This window comes from Leptidea sinapis, chromosome 45 (assembly GCF_905404315.1).
Source record: "Leptidea sinapis chromosome 45, ilLepSina1.1, whole genome shotgun sequence".
NCBI lineage: Eukaryota > Metazoa > Arthropoda > Insecta > Lepidoptera > Pieridae > Leptidea > Leptidea sinapis.
The window spans coordinates 5,261,236-5,283,459 of record NC_066309.1 but is presented as its reverse complement, the minus strand read 5'-3'; the positions used below and the strand labels follow the sequence as shown (position 1 = coordinate 5,283,459).

At 31.3% G+C, this 22,224-nt stretch overlaps 1 protein-coding gene across 2 annotated transcripts in view; it reads right to left on the bottom strand.

Annotated features, from left to right (window-relative positions):
* LOC126977381 (bifunctional 3'-phosphoadenosine 5'-phosphosulfate synthase) overlaps positions 1-22,224 on the bottom strand; it is an 81,521-nt gene that overhangs the window by 57,628 nt on the left and 1,669 nt on the right. The window contains exon 1 of one of the 2 annotated variants that reach the window (XM_050826145.1): positions 21,623-21,836. The exons of the other annotated variant lie outside the window; for it this stretch is intronic. Coding sequence (XP_050682102.1) covers positions 21,623-21,709 — 87 coding nt within the window. The 5' untranslated portion in view covers positions 21,710-21,836. Of the gene's footprint in view, positions 1-21,622; positions 21,837-22,224 lie in introns of those variants that run through there. 2 annotated transcript variants of the gene reach the window in all.

Genomic DNA, 22,224 nt, shown 5'->3' with positions numbered 1-22,224 from the left:
GCGTCCGTAGGGATTTTTTCTAGCAGCGTATGTGGTGAAGTTGTTGCGCGGGAAGGAGCACAACCCGGGAGTTCTGTGCTGCTTGAGTCTTCGTGTGCCGGACCGGTACGTGTGGAGGCACCTCCATCCGCCACTACTATCCATTCCGATGGCGAGAACAAATGTGTTGGCAAAGTCGCCTTTAACTAGAGCCCTTCGCCATATAAATGAACTCCACAACAAAGTGGACATTTTTGAGTGTACGTGGAGTGAACTCACAAGGGTATTGTTATATGTAGTATGTTATGGTAAATAGTAGTATATTTAAGTTTTTTCTATTTCTGGTGTGATATATTATTTGTAATGTAATGTAGTTTGATTGTATGATTAGTTTTAGTTTGATTTGTTTGTTGTTTGCTGTGTTTGTTATTCTTGTTTGTTTGTAACTGTCGCATTAGGTAATACCTGTAATGATAGTTGCTATGTGTGTGAAATAAATAAATAAAATTTTGCATTCAAAGATCTTCTTAAAATTACTTGCCTCGTCTGGGAATCGAACCGACTTAAATGTAAAAAAGACACTCCTACCGTCATGTCCCATAACTTTAGGACACTCTGTATATTACAAATATGAAATATATTTGGTTGACTGTGTAAATATTAGTATGCAAATTTATTACGCGTGTACATAAGATAAATATATATTCGAGTCAGAACAAGAATTAGAGCTAGCTCACAACACCAGCATTTGAACAGAAACATCATCAAAATCGTGCCATTCGTTTCGGAGCTACTACTATACAAACATAGAGTTATAGTCATTTACGGCCGTTCCCAATATACTATCTACAGATAGAGATAAATTACTACCTTCTACTGTCAGTAATTAGCTGTCAATAATCTGAAGATGTCCCAATATACCCGATAAGTCATTCTTATCGCCTTATATTGGGACGCGTGAATTGCAATTTCTATACAAACTTTTATCCCTGGTAAGCTATACGTCGTCCCATTGACAGACAGCGTGTACGAGTAAGGCGAGTTACCGTCAATAAGTTTATTGGGACAGAAAAGTCAACGATGGTTACGATTTTTTATCTCAATTATGCTACAAACGGAGATAGACTGACTATTGGGAATGGCCGTTAGACAGTCAGTTATATAGAGATACTAGCTGACCCAGCAAACGTTGTATTGTCGATATTAAAATCGCGATACAAAAGTAACTGTTGATCGTAGATGGGTGAAAATTTGAAGTTGTATGTATTTTTTAATGCTGACTCATAATCAAAGAAATTAAAAAAAAATGTCAAAAAAATAAAAATAAAAAATTTGCCGTGGACCACCCTTAACATTTAGGGGGATGAAAAATAGATGTTGTCCGATTTTCAGACCTACCCAATACGAACTCGGTCAAGCCGTTTCGAAGGAGTTTAACTACAAACACCGCGACGTGAGAATTTTATATATTAGATAGAATTTATATATATATATTTATAACAATAATTAGCTCTGTTAAATACATTTTATAGAATATTCATCAACAGTTAAATTTTTATTAAAAGTACTACCTATCTAATAATTTTACTTTACAACCATTGTGATAAAAATAACATAATTAAAGATAAACAAAAGGTGAAATCGTCATTACATTCCCCATCTAATTAGTTCATGACTTTTTAAATTATATTATTTAAATACAGCCTATTTCTGACGTGAAGCAGTAATGTGTAAGCATTACTGTTGAAGGGCGCCATACCTAGTGAAATTACTGGGCAAATGAGACTTAACATCTTATGTCTCAAGGTGACGAGCGCAGTTGTAGTGCCGCTCAGAATTTTTGGGGTTTTTCAAGAATCCTAAGAGGCACCGCAATGAAATGGGCAGGGCGTATCAATTACCATCAGCTGAAAGTCCTGCTCGTCTCATCCCTTATTTTCATTAAAAAAAAAAACATACTAGTGATCGTTTACAGTAGAGAAAAGAAGCATAGTAACACTGTAATTCTTTCAATTCTTATTTATCAAACCGATTTGGATGAAATTTCGTGTGATCTAATATAGAACTTGTCCAAGGTATTGATACACTACAAATATATTGCAACTTGAAAGGGTTGTCCAGGAAGCGCGATATACTCTTTTTTTTATTAAAGAGATGATCGCGAGCGTACGGGTCACCTGGTGTTAAGTGATCACCGCCGCCCACATTCTCTTGCAACACCAGAGGAATCACAGGGGCGTTGCCGGCCTTTAAGGAAGGTATACGGGTTTTTTAAGGTACCAACGTCGCGGTCATATCGTTACGGAATCACCGCACAAGGAAGCTCATTCCAGAATTACTTTGTATTATATGGAAGAACCCCTGTTTGCTACCACAATCGAAAATTGTTGTAATAGAAAGAGTTGGGCGTGTCATTAAAATCTCGCGGAAAATTCGCTTGACACAGATAATTTGAAAAAATACACCCTGGGTCCTGGACTATAATTATTTTATCTAACAATTCAATAATATACCCACGGTATGAATCTGTAATAATATGCTAACTTCGTACTGAAAGTTACATTATGTATCTACATTTCAAAATTAACTTGCTAGAAGATTATTTTAATGTATACAGGTGTATTTTAACATGAATTTTAATGTTAAATTTATTCATATAGTTAAAACAAGCGAAACAATAAATGATTATATTATGTATAGTTAGTGTATTGTGTTATTTTACTTCAACCATCATGCCATTTTGAAAAAATAATCTTATTTAGGGACGAGAATTTTAAGACTTCTAATTATTACTGAAGTAAAAACTTCTTTGGGCACGTTGAGCCGTTTTTGGGTGAAATAAATGGAATACGCGTTATCGTCACCGCACGCATTCCATAAGGTATATTTATACTGTGTATATGTGTTCATAGATAAGCGTTAGTAGAATTTAAATGTAAAATAATTATAGTAATTCTTAAGTGCAGACTTTTTTATGTAAAATAATTGCAATAATTCTGAAGTGCAAACTTTTTTATGCAAAATAATTGTAATAATAATTCTGAAGTGTAAACTTTTTTATGTAAAATAATTCTCAAAAGCAGACTCTTTTATGTAAAATAATTGTAATAATTCTCAAAAGCAGATTTTTTTTATGTAAAATATCAGTAATAATTCTGAAGTGTAAACCTTTTTTATGTAAAATAATTGTAATAACTCTGTAGTGTAAACTTTTTTATGTAAAGTAACTGTAATAATTCTGAAGTGTAAACTTTTTTGTGTAAAATAATTGTAATAATTCTGAAATGAATACTTTTTAATGTAACGTAATTGTAATAATTCTGAAGTGTAATTTTTTTTTATGTAAAATAATTCTGAAGTGTAAACTTTTTTATGTAAAATAATTGCAATAATTGTCTACAATTATAGTGCAATCAATGAAAATTGTATTATTACATAATATATAATGAATGATAGTACATTGTACTGGTAAATAAAACAATTCAGAAGTCATGTGAAGTGAAAGCGTTTATGATCAAGGAGTATTTTTAAATTAGCCACTAACACTTTTTTGCTAACCAAAAATAATTTAAAAAATAATAATCTACAATTAAGACTAACGGCCGTTTCCAATAAGTAGTAGGGATTCGCCGGTTCTGGCTCACAGTAGTAGGGATTCGCCGGTTCTGGCTCCTCGATTCTGGCTCACTTGCTCGTGATGCCTACTAAAAAAAAAAAAAAAAGAAGTTTGGTGTCAAACTGGGGGTTTTGATGTATTTCCGAGCGATTGCGCTGATCCGTTTTTCGATATCTCTTATAGTTTCAAAGTTAGCATTTTAAATTAAACAGATCCATAATCATTAATAATCACTGGTCATTTAGCTAATGATTGGTGAGCGACTCAATGTCTAAATTTCCATGAACGTGATACAGGTAATTTACTAATTACCTCTATCACATTCGTTACTACGATTAAAAAGACAGTTTCTGTATTTATTATTTATTTTTAAAACATGATTTAAATAAAGTATATAATAAAACATCATTGCAGATTGTATCATTTTCAAAATATTTGATGAAATCATTCAAACTCTTCTTATTAAACTTAAAGTATAGATACATTATGCAGTACTCGCCACACACTGCGGTATATTCATTCTGTACTCTTGCAGTATTGTAGTTATACATTCTGCAATTCCTTTGTAAAAACATCAGCTGGAATCCCTGAGGTGGATGACCATATGAATCGAAGTATTGTCCAATACCCTGCTCATCAATGTGTATTGCAACCCAGTGAGTGCCTGGCTTATTATCACTATCTAAATTGCTGACAATATAACAGGGCGTTACAACATATATCGGCAATCGGTTTGTCGCATAAACATTATTTTTAATACTGGGATCGATTTTGTTCAAATAATTCTGTATCTCGATTGTATTCATATTAGTTGAGAACAGGGTCTTGTCAGTTGCGAGGATTGAATAGTTATGTGGATCATAATAACATAAGCACTCAATAAATAAGGCTTTAATGTATCTTATTCATGTATTTAAAACTTATATGGTTACAATAAAACAAAATATCATTACAAGCGATTCAAATATAAATCTATGAACATTTGATGAAATTATATTTTCATCAATAATTTTAATTAAAATAATTATAATATAAAAGCTGATTGAAAACGAACTTTGTACCTACATACTTACGTAGTCATTAGTACAATCTGGAAATGTTGACTCCATTAAACTATCAATAATTGAACTTATCATTTAAGTGCCATTATGTTTCACCACAATATTTAAAAACCAGTACTAATCATAAACAAATTTACTTTTACGATATTTTAGTATAAAATGCTAGAACTGTTCAGAAAAATAATCATTGAAGTGGCGTATTCAGTCAAATTATTATATATTTTGTGTGTTGTGTAATTGTTGAGTGATTTGCTGCAATGGAGGTAAGTTTTATCTATTATTCACTTTGAAATTAAAAAGTAATATCATTTGTTATATTAAGATATGTATGTATAATACTATTCTAAAGCAGTCTTATTGTTGTTGTAGAATGCATTCACCCCAACAATGGAAGAAACTACATATAAAACATTTTACTATCCATTATCTGAAGATAGTCAGGATTCATTAAAAGTTCCTCAACTTAAATCCTTGAAGAGGGCCAGCTCAAATGAAAATATAGATGCATTATTCGAAGTGAAAAAAACAAAACAAAAGAAAATATCATCATCAATATCCAGAGCACATGAGAATGGAAGTATTTACATTACAACTAATGCAGATGACGGAAGAAATGCATCACATTTGGTTAAAATAGAAATCTATGATCTCAATAAAATAAAAAACACGCCTGCACAAGAACAATGGAAATACGCTGATTACAGATTAAAATATTATACAATCGACAATAATGAAAGTTATAAGGACATAAAAAAGATTTTATACAATGTTACGAAGAAAATTTTAGAAACAGAAAATTATAAGAAATATTTTTAACAATAAGTAGGTAGCTATGAAGAAATACATAAATATTAGTTCAGTTTAGTTATTAGTTTATTTATTCTCTTATACAAATAATATTATTATATTCTCATCATTTGGAAAATTAAACATAACGATATGGAACTCTGCTTTGTATGTAATGAGGTTGAAAAAATGATCAAGTGAGTTATTTTCTTTGTAAATTATTTAGTATTATATTATTGATGAAATGTGGCTAATATCATTCACTTATGTTGTAGTCAACCTGTTCTACAAAGTGGAGGAGGTTTTAAGAGAAGAAGTGCAGTATTACAAGGCAGTGAAGACAATGATACAAGTACAAAGAGAGGACGACAAGGGGAACCATCCACATCATCGGGGCTCACCAGTGTGAACGATGAAATGGTGAACTGTTCTTTATGTCAAATCTTAATACGGAAAAGATATTATGCAAATCATCTTAGAAGTAACCTCCATAAGAATAACGTAATGCAATTACATAGTACTTTAAAAAATGTCACAGTACACGAATCGGCTTTTGGTAATAGAATTATCTCATATAAAATTAAGAGTAAATCCAACCAATTACAAACATTCGAAACACCAGAAATGTTCTTGAATTCTATTAAAAATGAAATTATTTCACTATTTGAGGAATCTGTTCGATTGCTTACAATTTTTAAAGTTAATTTTATTCTGCACGCTAATTTTGTTCAAGAAACAAAAAATATTTCTAATGAATTTGAATTTCAAACATGTAGTTATACTATAATGCAGGGTGAGGATTTAAATTTTTTCTTTTCGTCCTTATGTGATATGTTGATGACTAAAATTAGCACATTTGAGAAAAAAGATAGTGGTTGGAGTCTTAAGAAAATAAATGCATTAGACATGAATATAAACAAATTCAATCCATTACGTGGAAAATCATATATTGAATTACCTAAAGAAATCAAATTAAAAAAAAGTGTTATAAATGTACAAAACTCGGATGATTTATGCTTTAAATGGGCTTTGCTTTCTGCATTATATCCAGTTACTAAGAACTCTCAGAGAGTTTCATCTTACAGTAAATATTCACATAAATTAAATTTTGACGGAGTTACGTTTCCTGTTAAAATGACAGATATACAGAAAGTAGAAAGGTTAAATAATTTAAGTGTAAATGTTTTTGGTCTTGAATACAATTGTAAAAAGAAAGTACATGAAGTAGTTGGTCCATTGTATTTAACAAAATCACGGAAAATTGTTCATATCAATTTATTATTTATTTCGCACGGAACAATTAATCATTTTTGCTACATTAAAAACCTATCGCGTTTAGTAAGTGGTCAAATTTCAAACCATGAACATGCAATCTACATCTGTGACGGTTGTCTTTTACACTTCTCAACAAATGATAAGTTATCAGCTCATCAATTGTATGATTGTTGTCATATTAAAGTGGAATTGCCTAATACAGAAAAAACTTTAAAAGATTGGTTTGAACAACCAATTTCAAACAATGTCTTAAAATTTGATAAATTTAATAAGATGTTACAAATACCCTTTGTTATATACGCGGATTTTGAAGCTTTCCTTAATCCAATTCAGACATGCTTTAACGATCCATCAAAACCTTATACAACTAATGTTCACAAACACGAAGTTTATAGTTTTGGGTACTATATTAAATGTTCATATGATGATAGTTTATCAAAATATGAAACATATAGTGGTCCTCATTGTACTCATGTCTTTATGAATCAGTTGTATAAAGATTTAGAAGTGATTTGCACAAAAAAATATTTTGTCATAAGTCCAAAACCTTTGACTTCCAATGATAATGAAATTATTTCACAATGTAAAGACTGCTTTATATGTCAATCTAATTTAAATGGTGAATGTGCATTATACTTTGACTCGCATACAGGAAATTTTAGAGGAGTTGCACACGAAGTATGTAAGACAAAGTTTAGAATCCCCTATCACATTCTAGTTTTTTTACACAATCTTAGTCAATATGACTCTCATTTTATTGTTCATGCATTAAATTCTATTGAAGGGGAAATTGATATTATTCCACAAACGAAAGAAAAGTACATTTCTTTCACAAAAACGATAAAATTAAATAATCATAAAATTCAATTGAGATTCGTTGATTCGTTTAAATTTTTACCTTGTAGTTTAGACAAACTTGTTCAAAATTTGAAGGAAGAACAATTTCAAACATTAAAATATAATTTTCCAAATAATAATGATTTTTTACGTCTTAGAAAAAAAGGAATTTATCCATATGAATTTATGTCATCACATGATTCCTTAAAACTTTCAGCACTCCCTAGTCGCGATAAATTTTACAATACATTAACCGACACACATATTTCCGATGAAGATTATGAACATGCCAAGGATGTTTGGCAACACTTTCATTGTCAAAATATGTCAGATTATTCTGATTTATATCTTAAAACCGATGTTTTACTTTTAACAGATGTGTTTGAAAATTTCCGAGCCTTATGTTTGCAAACATATGGTCTAGATCCAGCTCATTATTATACAGCACCTGGGTTAAGTTGGGATGCTATGTTAAAATGCACAAAAATTAAATTAGAATTACTTCAAGACTTTGAACAAATAGCTTTTATTAGATCGGGCATTCGAGGAGGTGTATCTCAATGTAGCAATCGTTATGCCAAAGCTAATAACAAATATATGCGAGAATATGATAAAGACACACCAAACTCATTTTTAACTTATCTTGATGCTAATAACCTTTACGGATGGGCCATGTCTCAATTCCTTCCTACAGGAGGTTTTGAGTGGGTAGATGTCACAACTAATTTTGATGTCCCTGATGATTATGAATATGGTTTTATTTTGGAAGTAGATCTAGAATATCCTATTGAACTGCATGATTTACATTCTGACCTACCCTTATGTCCCGAGAATATATGTATTGGTAATACAAAAGACATAAAATTAGTTCCAAACCTTCGTAATAAAATTAAATATGTGATTCACTACAGAAATTTAAAGCAATGTCTGACAATGGGTTTAAAATTACAAAAAATTCATAGAATTTTAAAATTCAAACAATGCGCATGGTTACAATATTATATAGATTTAAATACAAGCATGCGTAAACTAGCCACATCTGATTTCGAAAAAGATTTTTATAAATTAATGAATAACTCAGTGTTTGGAAAAACAATGGAAAATATCGAAAAAAGAGTAAATGTAAAATTATTGAGTCATTGGGAAAATCAGGGTAAAATTCTAGGCGCACAAGATTTAATTGCTAAGCCAGAATTCCATAGTTTATCTATTTTTAATGAAAATTTGGTTGCAGTTCAATTACGAAAGACGAAATTGTTCCATAATAAACCTATTTATTTGGGATTTTGTATATTGGATATTTCTAAAACTCTAATGTACGACTTTCACTATAACTATATGTTTAAAAAGTTTCAAAACAAATTAAAATTATTGTACACAGATACTGATAGTTTAATATATCAAATTTTTACAGGTGATTTTTACAGAGATATAAAACCTGATTTACATTTGCGTTTCGATACCTCGGACTATACAGAAAAAAATATATTTGGCTATCCAAAACTCAATAAAAAGAAGTTAGGCTACTTTAAAGATGAAAACAATGGTAACATATTTAATGAATTTGTAGGACTTAGATCTAAAATGTATGCATTAGATGTTGAGGGAAAATTCACAGCTAAAGCTAAGGGGGTTAATAAAAGTGTTACTAAGAATATGAAAATGGAAAATTATAAGACTTGCTTATTTGAAAATAAGAACGAATATTGTTCAATGCTTAGATTTAAGTCAATAAAGCATAATATTTTTACTCAAAGAATAAATAAATCTAGTCTGTCATTTAATGATACCAAACGGTACATTTTACCAAATAATATTGATACCTTAGCTTGGGGTCATCATAAAATAGAATAAATATTATATTAAATTTTAAGAATAAATTATTATAGTTTTAAAAAACCAAATGAGAGATTATTGTATTTAGATGTATAAGTTGCGGAGTAAAACATGATGTATATTGTTTCAATTATAGATTTTTCAGTTGCGGAGTAAAACATGATGCATATTGTTTCAATTATAGATTTTTCTGTTTAAATAAATGGTGGTTTAATAACAGATTGTTTCATTACTATACTAAACCTTAACACACATAGACGTAGTAGATAATGCATCATTTCAATCATCCATTCACTGCAATAGTTGCTGGTCCAAGTGGATGTGGAAAATCAGTTTTCGTAAATAATTTTATAAAATTTTTGAATGATATCTGTGATGCAAATTTTACCCAAATCACCTGGTGCTTTGATGAAATGCAGCCTTTATATAATCTCAACCACATTAATTATCTTCAAGGTTTACCTGATTTATCTATGTTTGACGGAAAAAATCCTCAACTTGTAATAATTGATGACCTGATGAGGGAATCAGATGGTCGTATTGTTGATATATTCACGAAAGGAAGTCATCATAGAAACTTAAGTGTGTTTTATTTATCTCAAAATTTGTTTCATCAAGGTAAAGGACAAAGAGATATATCACTCAACTCAAGTTATATAATATATTTCAAAAATCCTCGAGATAAAACCCAAATTCGATACTTATCTCGTCAAGTATTCCCTGAAAATCCGAAATATTTGGAAGATTCTTACAGAGATGCTACCAATGAAGCTCATGGTTATTTAATGATTGATTTGAAACAAGAAACAAATGAATTGTGTCGCGTTAAGACAAAGATATTTCCATCCGATGGATATTGCACTGTTTATGTACCCACAAAAGGGTTTAAATATGGTAAGAATCAAGAAATTTCGATCATTTATAAATGATGCATAGACGTTTAAAGACGCATAAAGATTTGTTAAATGCTCTACATAAACTGAAGCCAAAATATCAAAAAGCTTTATTAAAATCATGTAACAAAACAGAAATAAATTACATTTGTGAATGTATTCATAACGTACTGCGGGGTAACGTTGAATTGGCCGAGAAAGAAAAATCTAAATTAAAGAAATATAAAAATATTCTTCGAAAATTGGTAAGAAAAGGTACGAATAAAATTAGAAAAAATATAATTGTACAAAAAGGAGGTTCATTTCTACCGATAATATTGGGTTCTATTCTAAGTGGGTTGATTAATTCATTTATTTAAGAAAATGGATAATGCTAAAAAAATGTTACTTATTGAACCATCATTATTGGAGAAGTTAAAACAACACAAAGAAAATGATACGCCAAGATCTCGATTAGATACTGATATGCAAAATATCTTAAGCAGTGACGTAGAAGATCGAAAGAAATGTATTTTATATTTGCAAACCCTTCAAAGATATCTAAACTTCGTCAAAGAGGATCGACAACCATACCACATACCACTTATAAATGATAATGATTCATATATTGGTTTTAATCAAGGTCATAATGAAATCGATACTGATTATATAAATCATGATGTGAATAAAATAAATGTAGTTTCTTCTCAAACATCAGTGGAGGTTAACAAAAATATTGGGGAAATATACACGAGCTCTGAAATACTGAAACTAATACCGAAAACATATGCTAAAAAAGGTGAACTTTTACTAAATTTGATTTCCTTGAATAAAAATAAAATAAGCTGGGATGAATCTGGTACCGTGATTATAGATAATGAAAAAATACCTGGGAGTAATATTGTGGACTTGGTGAGTGATACCTTGAGAGCTCTTCAGAAAAGTGAACCTATAGGTTGGGAAAAATTCGCAACAACTTTGAAGGAAATAAAAGTACCACTCACTTATATCGGGAACCCAAAGCGAGTGGATTTTATAAACCATTTGCAATTAAAAGAGGTTGAATCTAAATCAGTACCTGACGAAGAATTTTCTACACCAACAAGTAATAAGTACACAGGGAAACTAAAAAAAAGATCGGACTGGGAAAAATGGACCCCATATTAGAAATAAATAAAATTTATTATGATGCATCACATCCTGCTGGCTACAGCACTATTGATAAATTGTCAAAAGCAATGAAGGGTAAAATGGACAGAAATAGTGTCTTAAAGTGGTTACAATCACAAGAAACATATACATTACATAAACCTGTTCAAAGAAAATTTTCTCGTAACAGATATATTTTGTCTAATATTAATGAGTTATGGCAGGCCGATTTAAGTGATATGAGATCTTATTCTGAATATAATGATGGTTTCAAATACATACTTTGTGTTATTGATGTCTTTAGTAAATATGCGTATGTTCGAGCAATGAAAAAGAAAAACTCTGAAACAGTTAAGGAATGCTTTGAAAGTATTTTTGCTGAAGCTAATACTACACCTACACATATACAGTCTGACAAAGGAACTGAATTTGTTTCCAAATATGTACAAAAATATTTTAAATTAAAAAACATAAATTATTATACAACCAATAATCCAGATATTAAAGCAAGTATTGTCGAAAGATTTCAGAGAACTCTTAAAACGAAAATGTGGCGCTATTTTACACACAAAAATACTCATAAATACATTGATGTTTTACAAGATCTAGTGCATTCATATAATCATAGTTTTCATTCTAGTATAAAAATGTGTCCATGTGATGTTAATAATACAAATATAATGAGTGTATGGCAAAATTTATATGATAGAGAAAGTAAGATAAAAACATCAATTAGTATGGTGAATCCAAGAATTCACGTTGGAGATTATGTTAGAATAACAAAACATAAACATATTTTCCAAAAAGGATATGAATCAAATTGGAGTGACGAAATATTCATCGTATCTACCATAATACACCGATCTCCGTTTGTAGTATTTACTTTAAAGGATTTAGAAGGCGAAGAGATAGTTGGTACTTTTTATGAAAAAGAGTTACAAAAAATCATATTCGACCCCACTACTAAATACAAAATAGATAAAATAATACGCTCTCGATATACCGGTAACAGAAAAGAATTGTTGGTGAAGTGGAGAGGTTATCCAAATAAATTTAATAGCTGGATATTAGCTTCTACTTTGAAAAACATATGAATAAAGATAGTTTTTATTTAACTTTACTAAGCAATAGTTCTATGGATTATTTTCCTGATAATACAACAACATTATTTTCTACGAAACTGCCAAAACCAACAATACTAGAAGGTGAATGGAGGGTTGGAGTAGTAGAATTTCAGTACCCATGCACTATGTTCACCGTTCAAGAACATGAAAACATTATTTATATAACAAAGTTGATGCAAGTACCCAATGAAAGTAAACCGTCATATGTTTATTACAAGACACATATTCCAGCCACAAATTACGATAACATAAATCATATTTTGATGGCACTGAATAACACTCGAGAAAAAATTAAATTTAAGTGCGATGAGGTTTCAAGGATTGTAGTTGCTACGATAACGGATGAATCCATAAAATCTGTAACTCTATCACCTAAATTATGTCTTCAACTAGGGTTCGAACCAAACAGGAACCTCGTTGAAAAAAATTTTGGAAAGTGTCCAGCTAATTTGCATTTGGGTTTACCGTCTCAATTATTTGTTTATTGTGACATAGTGGAGCCTCAAATCGTTGGAGATGTTATGACACCCCTTTTACGAATAATACCATTGGATCCCTCAAAATACATATATGGAGCGTACAAAATGCACGTTTTCTCTCCTCCCCATTACCTACCTGTGATGCGTAGAGAATTTGATACAATTGAAATAGATATAAGAACAAGCACCGGTCAAAAGATACCATTCCAATTTGGAACAGTGTGCATTAAACTCCACTTTCAAAAATTATAATGTACGGCAAACGTGATAATATTTCATGTCCATATGAACACTATTATACTCACCAGGCCGGATCAGGTATCGGAGTTATTTATAAAGGAGCACCGTATCAAAGAGGTCATGGAATCGGAAGTTTTCTTGGGGGGCTGTTTAGATCTATTTTACCACTACTGTCTAGTGGTGTTCGAACTATTGGTAAAGAAGCATTAAGTACCGGTGTAGGTATATTATCAGATATGGTTAATGCACGCCCCATGGAAGATTCAATAAAAACTCGTCTAAAAGAAGTCAGCTCAAATTTGAAACGAAAAGCTGATGCCAAAATAGATAATATCAACATGTTTGGATCTGGGTATATAACAAAACGAAAACGTCGTTCTGCGATCATTCCATCATTGACTGCGAAAGCGAAAGCTATTAAAAAATTAAAATTGAATCAAAAACAAATCAAAGATATATTTACTGATTAAATATGTCATTTTTACATAGTCAGTCTTGTGAATGCATTAAGTCCGAATTGGATTTATTTGCATTACCATCAACTCAAACTAGCATTGAAAGTGGACTATGGATTCATTATAAGCCCATTTCATCACTTGCTGATGATGGACCAATAGAATTTCAAGTACCTGGGGCAGGTGATGACTATGTGGATTTATCCCATACTTTACTCCATATAAAAGCTAAAGTTTTGAATCAAGATTATACAAAACTGACAGTACCGACAGTTGTGGCCCCAGTTAATAATTGGTTACATACACTTTTCAGTCAACTTGATGTATATTTAAATCAAAAACTTGTATCGCCACCGAATAATACATATGCATATCGAGCTTATATTGAAACTCTATTGAATTATGCACCTGCTGCAAAAGAATCTCATCTCACTTGTGGTCTATGGTATGAAGATACAGCTGGAAAAATGGATGCAACTGATGAACAAAATAAAGGATCAACCCAACTGTGCTACTTGCACATCAAAAAGTTTTATCATCTACCACAGCAAAATATCCAATCACGCGAGCAGAAGTCAAAGTTTTAACTATACCATCAGGCATTCAGGGGAAAACCCTTGATAACATATTCCTTGGCCAAATACCCAAAAGGTGTATAGTCGGTTTTGTGAATAATGCATCCTTTAATGGTAGTCTCACAAAAAACCCATTCAATTTCGAAAATTATGATATTAATACATTTTGTTTATACATAGATGGACAACAGATACCTTCAAAAGCCTTACAGCCATCGTTTGACAATAATATTTTTACTACGGTCTATCATACGTTATTCTCAGGAACAGGTATACATTTCCTAAATGAAGGCAATGGAGTATCAAGAGAGCAATATGCCAAAGGGTTTTGCTTGCTAGCCTTCGACTTAACACCCGATTTATCAGCAAATTCTTCAAGTCATTGGAATCTTATAAAACATGGTAGTGTAAGATTAGAAGTTCGTTTTGAATCAGCTCTTACACAAACAATTAACTGTATTGTTTATGCGGAATTCGATAATGTTATTGAAATTGATAAAAATCGTAATATTTCTGTAGATTACAGCAGTTAGAATATAATAATTAATGTTTGAATCGTTTGTATCCTTGTGTATTTTTTATGTTGATTAAATACTAGATTACCTTATAAATTTATATAATAAAAATATGTATATAAAATGATATTTTGTTTTATTATGGTGAAACATAATGGCACTTAAATGATAAGTTCAATTATTGATAGTTTAATGGAGTCAACATTTCCAGATTGTACTAATGACTACGTAAGTATGTAGGTACAAAGTTCGTTTTCAATCAGCTTTTATATTATAATAAAATTGATGAAAATATAATTTCATCAAATGTTCATAGATTTATATTTGAATCGCTTGTAATGATATTTTGTTTTATTGTAACCATATAAGTTTTAAATACATGAATAAGATACATTAAAGCCTTATTTATTGAGTGCTTATGTTATTATGATCCACATAACTATTCAATCCTCGCAACTGACAAGACCCTGTTCTCAACTAATATGAATACAATCGAGATACAGAATTATTTGAACAAAATCGATCCCAGTATTAAAAATAATGTTTATGCGACAAACCGATTGCCGATATATGTTGTAACGCCCTGTTATATTGTCAGCAATTTAGATAGTGATAATAAGCCAGGCACTCACTGGGTTGCAATACACATTGATGAGCAGGGTATTGGACAATACTTCGATTCATATGGTCGTCCACCTCAGGGATTCCAGCTGATGTTTTTACAAAGGAATTGCAGAATGTATAACTACAATACTGCAAGAGTACAGAATGAATATACCGCAGTGTGTGGCGAGTACTGCATAATGTATCTATACTTTAAGTTTAATAAGAAGAGTTTGAATGATTTCATCAAATATTTTGAAAATGATACAATCTGCAATGATGTTTTATTATATACTTTATTTAAATCATGTTTTAAAAATAAATAATAAATACAGAAACTGTCTTTTTAATCGTAGTAACGAATGTGATAGAGGTAATTAGTAAATTACCTGTATCACGTTCATGGAAATTTAGACATTGAGTCGCTCACCAATCATTAGCTAAATGACCAGTGATTATTAATGATTATGGATCTGTTTAATTTAAAATGCTAACTTTGAAACTATAAGAGATATCGAAAAACGGATCAGCGCAATCGCTCGGAAATACATCAAAACCCCCAGTTTGACACCAAACTTCTTTTTTTTTTTTTTTTAGTAGGCATCACGAGCAAGTGAGCCAGAATCGAGGAGCCAGAACCGGCGAATCCCTACTACTGTGAGCCAGAACCGGCGAATCCCTACTACTCCAATATTCAATCTATCTCCGGGTGTGGCCTACTTGAGACAAAGAATCCTTGAGATAAAGTAAGTTGTATTATTATATTTTGTACTTAGTCTTGTTGTAAAAAAAACCTTGAGATAGCAAAGAGAAAAATATTGAGATGACAAATTTCTCCGGAGGGCTCAGATAGACAGCTCATCAAGAATCACTTATCGGGAATATTGGGACAGCTTCAGAAGATAGATAGCTAATTACTGACCGTAGAAGGTAGTAATCTATCTCTAGTAGATAGTATATACATTTCACAAGTTACTTAGTTTAAACTTCTATCGGCAGTCCCCGCATGTTCAAATATTTTTTCAAGGTTAATAATTATTAAATCACAATAATGAAATGGTTTGCTCGTGAAATCAGAATTGCAGACGTTCATTTTCAAGACACTTCAAAACTTAAGTATCACTCGTATGTTATTTATAGTACTAAGATAGATATACAAACATATCGTCTTTCAAAGACCATAAAAAAATGGAGACGCCGTGAGCTGTAAGAATTAGAAAGAATTAGCCGAAATGCTATAAAAAAGATGTGGTGTCGTTGGACACCAGGTAGGAACGAAGTTCCTTTGGCTAATGTAGGATCGACACAATTTGTAAAAAAAAATCGTGTTCAATTTTATGTAGGTTTTCTTGATTTTCTCTTAAATTTTGCAGATTAGTTTTTATTTAAGTACAGGAAAGTATTTAGGAAATTCAGTATTTTAGGAAATAATAAAGTACGTAAAATAAAAATAAATCGTTATCCAAATTATCAATTAAAATAACAAAATATGTCTCTTTATTTTTGTTTGACAACACAAAATTACATAGAAATAGAAATAATTACAAAATACACACTACTCGCTTGTGTATACGACTGTCGCGCCTGCTCACGTCTCATTTAACGGTTTTATTCCACGGACTTTTTCTTACGGTTTTACTATCACATTTTTTTCACTTCGGTCCCGCAGCAAAATCCCTATCTCCTCCAAGCCTGCCGTAAGGAACTTCGTTCCAAAAAAAAAAAAAAAAACAAAAAAAATATCTCGAGAAATGTAGATTCCCGCTACTATTAGGTATTTTGCGTGCCAATCAAAGAAGAGCTGAAGTTTGGTGATTATCGCCGATATAAAATACATGCCCTAAATCCCTACAGTTAAAAAGAGTCCTCTCTCAATCAAATCTCGTCAAATACTTTCTAAGCCGGTACGCGTGTGAAAGGTACAGAACTACGCAACAACACGCAAAATGACAAAATGTACGCTCACTGCTCCAAAGAAGCTTCACAAATGGTTGGATAGTTGCAACGTAGTTTTTTTTTATATATATAACAATAACAATATATAACAATAAGGGACGAGACGAGCAGGACGTACAGCTGATGGTAATTAGTACTAGAATACTTAGGAAAGCTGATAGGTTAGTGACTAGAGTCGTTCCACATAGCACTTTATTTCAGAAAAATTGCTTCTGGATGGGCATGAAAATTTTCAATAAGATCCCTGATTCATTTAAGTTGAACCTTTTTCAAGATTTAAAGTATCCTTACACAGTTGGCTTCTTCAAAACACATTTTATTCAATAGAAGAGTTTTTTGACCACAAAGAGTAAAGAATTTTAACATTGCATTGTAAGTGGATTATTCTTATCTTGACTTTAATATTTTTTTTGTATTGCATAAAATTATAATTTTGTGTTATGTAAAATAAATTAAATTTATATTGTAATATAATTTTTGACCAAGACCAAGTTTGCATGCTATTGGTAATAGCTAAATAGGAGATACTTTAAGCTATTGTAAGACCAAATTTGTACCACCCTATTTAATAGCAAAGAAATGAATATGAATGAATATGAATATGAATAATTGATACCACACCATTACAATGCAGTGATTATAGAAAAACCCAAAAATTCTGAGCGGCACTACAATTGCGCTCGTCTCCTTGAGACATAAGATGTTAAGTCTCGTTTGCCTCGTAATTTCACTAGCTACCTTCAGACCGAAACTCACTACTGCTTACAATTACTGCTTCACGGCAGAAATAGGCGCCGTTGTGGTACCCATAATCTGGCCGGCATCCTGTGCAACGAATGATTTGGTGTGGTGTGTCTTATCAAGAAGTTAATGCAGAAATAAAATGAATATATAGATAATAAATAAATGATAAGACTTCAATCATCATCGGCAATAACGACATCGTAAATTTATATAACACGATCACTTAAGGATACGATAACAAAATGATCGACAGCAAATATTTAGCACTGATAAAGCTATGCCGTTCATATCTATTGGAAAGTTTCGTTGAGTTTACTACTACTATGGCCCTTTCCGGCTTCGCTTATAAAATCTAATATATAAAATTCTCGTGTCATTCATTGTGCTAAACATTGAACTCCTTCGAAACGGCTTGACCGATTCTCATGAAATTTTGAGTGCATAGTGGGTAGGTAGGTCTAAGAATCGGACAACATCTATTTTTCATCCCCCTAAATGTTAAGGGTGGTCCACACCATTTTTTTTTAATTTTTTTTTTGTCATTTTTTTTTAAATTTGTTTATATATGAGTCAGCATTAAAAAAATACATACAACTTCAAATTTTCACCAATCTACGATCAACAGTTATTTTTGTATCGCGATTTTAACATCGGCAATACAATGTTTGCTGGGTCAGCTAGTATTAATATTATTGGGTACAAACCAAAAATATTAAAACTACGGATACATTGTCGCGCTGAAAAGCACGTTTTTATATAAGTACTAGCTGACCCAGCAAACGTTGTATTGTCGATATTAAAATCGCGATACAAAAGTAACTGTTGATCGTAGATGGGTGAAAATTTGAAGTTGTATGTATTTTTTAATGCTGACTCATAATCAAATCAAATTTTTAAAAAAATGTCAAAAAAAAAATAAAAAAAAAAATGTGTGGACCACCCTTAACATTTAGGGGAATGAAAAATAGATATCCGATTCTCAGACCTACCCAATATGCACTCAAAATTTCATGAGAATCGGTCAAGCCGTTTCGAAGAAGTTTAACTACAAACACCGCGACATGAGAATTTTATATATTAGATTGTTATTTTCCTCGCTAGAGAGCTCCGATAATAAACGCGTCAGATCGCTGCTAAATTCAAAGTGCTTTAGGGAGAACCGCGGGCGCAAACGATACGTCCCGCAATTTTTTAATCTGTAATATCTTCGAAAATATTCATTTAAATCATATGCTGTAAAGGGCCACATAGATCTATATTAAATCAACAATGTATTTAAGGTATTTAATTAGATCAGGATTAATGCTGTATTGGTTAAAATCGCTTCGGAAATTAGCCATTATTTGTCGTTAAAAGTAAATGACAAAAAAATGTTATTATGGGATATCCATAAGAGATAGACATATACCATAGCGGAGTTTTCTGTAGACATTTTCAATGTGTACAATACTTAGTACATTATTTTGATAAATCGCGTAGGGTTCAGCCTGCTTTTGCAATAAAAGCGGAAAAAAATGTAATAATTTACGACATCACATTACAAACCTCAAAAATAACAGTATTTCTCCACTATTTAATGGATATTATACATATAAACCTTCCTCTTCAACCACTCTATCTATTAAAAAAAACCGCATCAAAATCCGTTGCGTAGTAAAGATTTAAGCATACATAGGGATATAGGGACAGAGAAAGCGACTTTGTTTTATACTATGTAGTGATACATGCTAAACTACTACAAGTAAATATCTATGTGTGCAATGTACGCTGTACACTGACATAGCATTACGAACGTTGATTGGACTCTCGAGTCTCGAGTGCGTTCTGCGCAGTTTAGCATTGCAGCAAGGCAAATAAACCGTAAAAAAATTGAACCGGTTCACGGTTATTGGTAACATAAGTTCATTATGAAGAATTTATTTAATTCAGGTCAACACAGTTTCGTTTTAAGGCTCATTTCATTACGGGTTTACCTCATGTTCGTGATCGAAATGATTCTATTTTCTTTCCGGTTTTGCGAGGGAGCAAGCACCACGAATAACATATCATCAATGACCCCTCAAACTCAATAATTACTGTCTGTGCAATTAATACTGTCAAAACTATTAACCATTGAACCATTTGTAGGTTAATTTGCCTTCCACTTTTAAATCTCCAATTTAACACATATTAATTTTATATAATGGATGTAGAAATACGAAAATATACATGTTCAGTAAAAAAAAAATACAAAATTAGTGGAATTCAAAATAAAATAAGCGATTTTAAATTATATTTAGCCCATTTTTAATCTATTTATAAATGTTAATAATATAAAAGAATAATAAGTAAACACGGGCTAAGAATAGGGGAGTCCCAGGCCCATGGGTGTCGTAAGAGGCGACTAAGGGCTTTTTAGAAGTGGGAGAGTCACGCAGCCGTCTTTTGACGGGTTAATTACCACACTCGCACAGAATACCGGCGTGAAGTAGCGGCCTAGTGCCGCTATGTTTCGCATAGGTTAGTGTCGAGGACCGGAGGCCATTCCCCCCCCCCTTCCCCAACAAAGATTACACCTTCCTTAAAGGCCGGCAACGCTCCTGTGATTCCTCTGGTGTTGCAAGAGAGTATGGGCGGCGGTGATCACTTAACAACAGGTGACCAGGTACGATCGTTTGTCCTCCTATTCCATAAAAAAAAACAAAAGTATTTGTGATACAATTAATTAAAATTTTTATTACTTTGTTAATTACACCGAATTCCAGTTATAATTAATAAGATATTATAATTACTTTTAGTAGATAGGGACATTATTATTACATATTTAAATATTTTAAAATTTCGAACTGTGTATTTATAATCACAAAGTTAAAATACAAAGTTATATACCTCAGTATCACAACAGGCGAAATTTTTTGACAAACGAATAAAGATATATAATATATTATTAATCTGATAACAAAAAAGTAAATAAAATGAATTATGTATGTATATTTATCACTTTTCTACGGCTTAGCTCACCCAAACAAATTTGTATGTACCTAATTATGGTCTTTGTCTCAAGGAAAATAATGAAGGAGCACTGCTTTAACCGATCCGTCAAAGTTAGAGGCAGATAATAAAAAAAAATATTAATAGAATAATAAGCTGGCTCAACTTCAACTTAGTTAGTAATATATATAAGTACATAAAATAAGTTTCACGAATTTTGATAATGCTGTTTATGAGAATAACAAATAAGATCACGAATAAAAAAATCCTTTTTCACTTGACTGTAAGTAGATATTCTATATAAAAAAAACACTTCAATATTATTCACACAAACAAATCAAGAAGCAAAGGAAAGTACATAATATCATGTTACCAACACTCTCAAGGAAGTTACCACGAGTGAAAGTATTCTTAGTCACTCATTTAAAATCACGTTATCGTAAAAATATTACCTACATCGTATCCACTTTCCAAGACATGAATTCAAATTAACAATAAATACTTACCTACAAATACAAATAACATAATAATAAAAAAAATATGCACAAACCGTTCTTAAAATCCCGTTTCCCCATTCAGCTATTTTATATTTCTCGAACGTGTCCGCGACTTTCTTATTCCGTAATTCTAAACTCATTTTTGAAGACTTTTGAATTAAGAATAAATAAATTGAAATCTTTTCGCGCCAAAAGTGAAGTTGTTCGGACGGAGGCGGCAACACGCGCGTAGCTACGAAAGTAGCACAACACTAATGCCAAGGAGGCGATTGATAATTTAAAATCGTCTCCCACTACCAGTTATTTTATATACTCTGCATTAGATAATTAGCCATATCTAGAACAAATAATTCGATACAAATTTGGTAATTAAGATATTTAAATGAACATAAATTATAGTTACATAGAAAGTTTATTGGTGTGTGTACAATCTTTTACGTATTTTTGTAAAAGGTTTTAAAATACTGTTTGTTTCCCAAATATAAATGAATAAATAAATAGGTAATATACATATTTATCTTCAAATTTAAAAGCAGGCTCTTGCCGGTGCAGCATCTATGGAATGATTTTATTTATGTAAGTAGGTACTACCATCCTTCTGTTTCTAATACTGTTCTTTAAAAACATTGATAACAATAACAATAGTTAATAATTG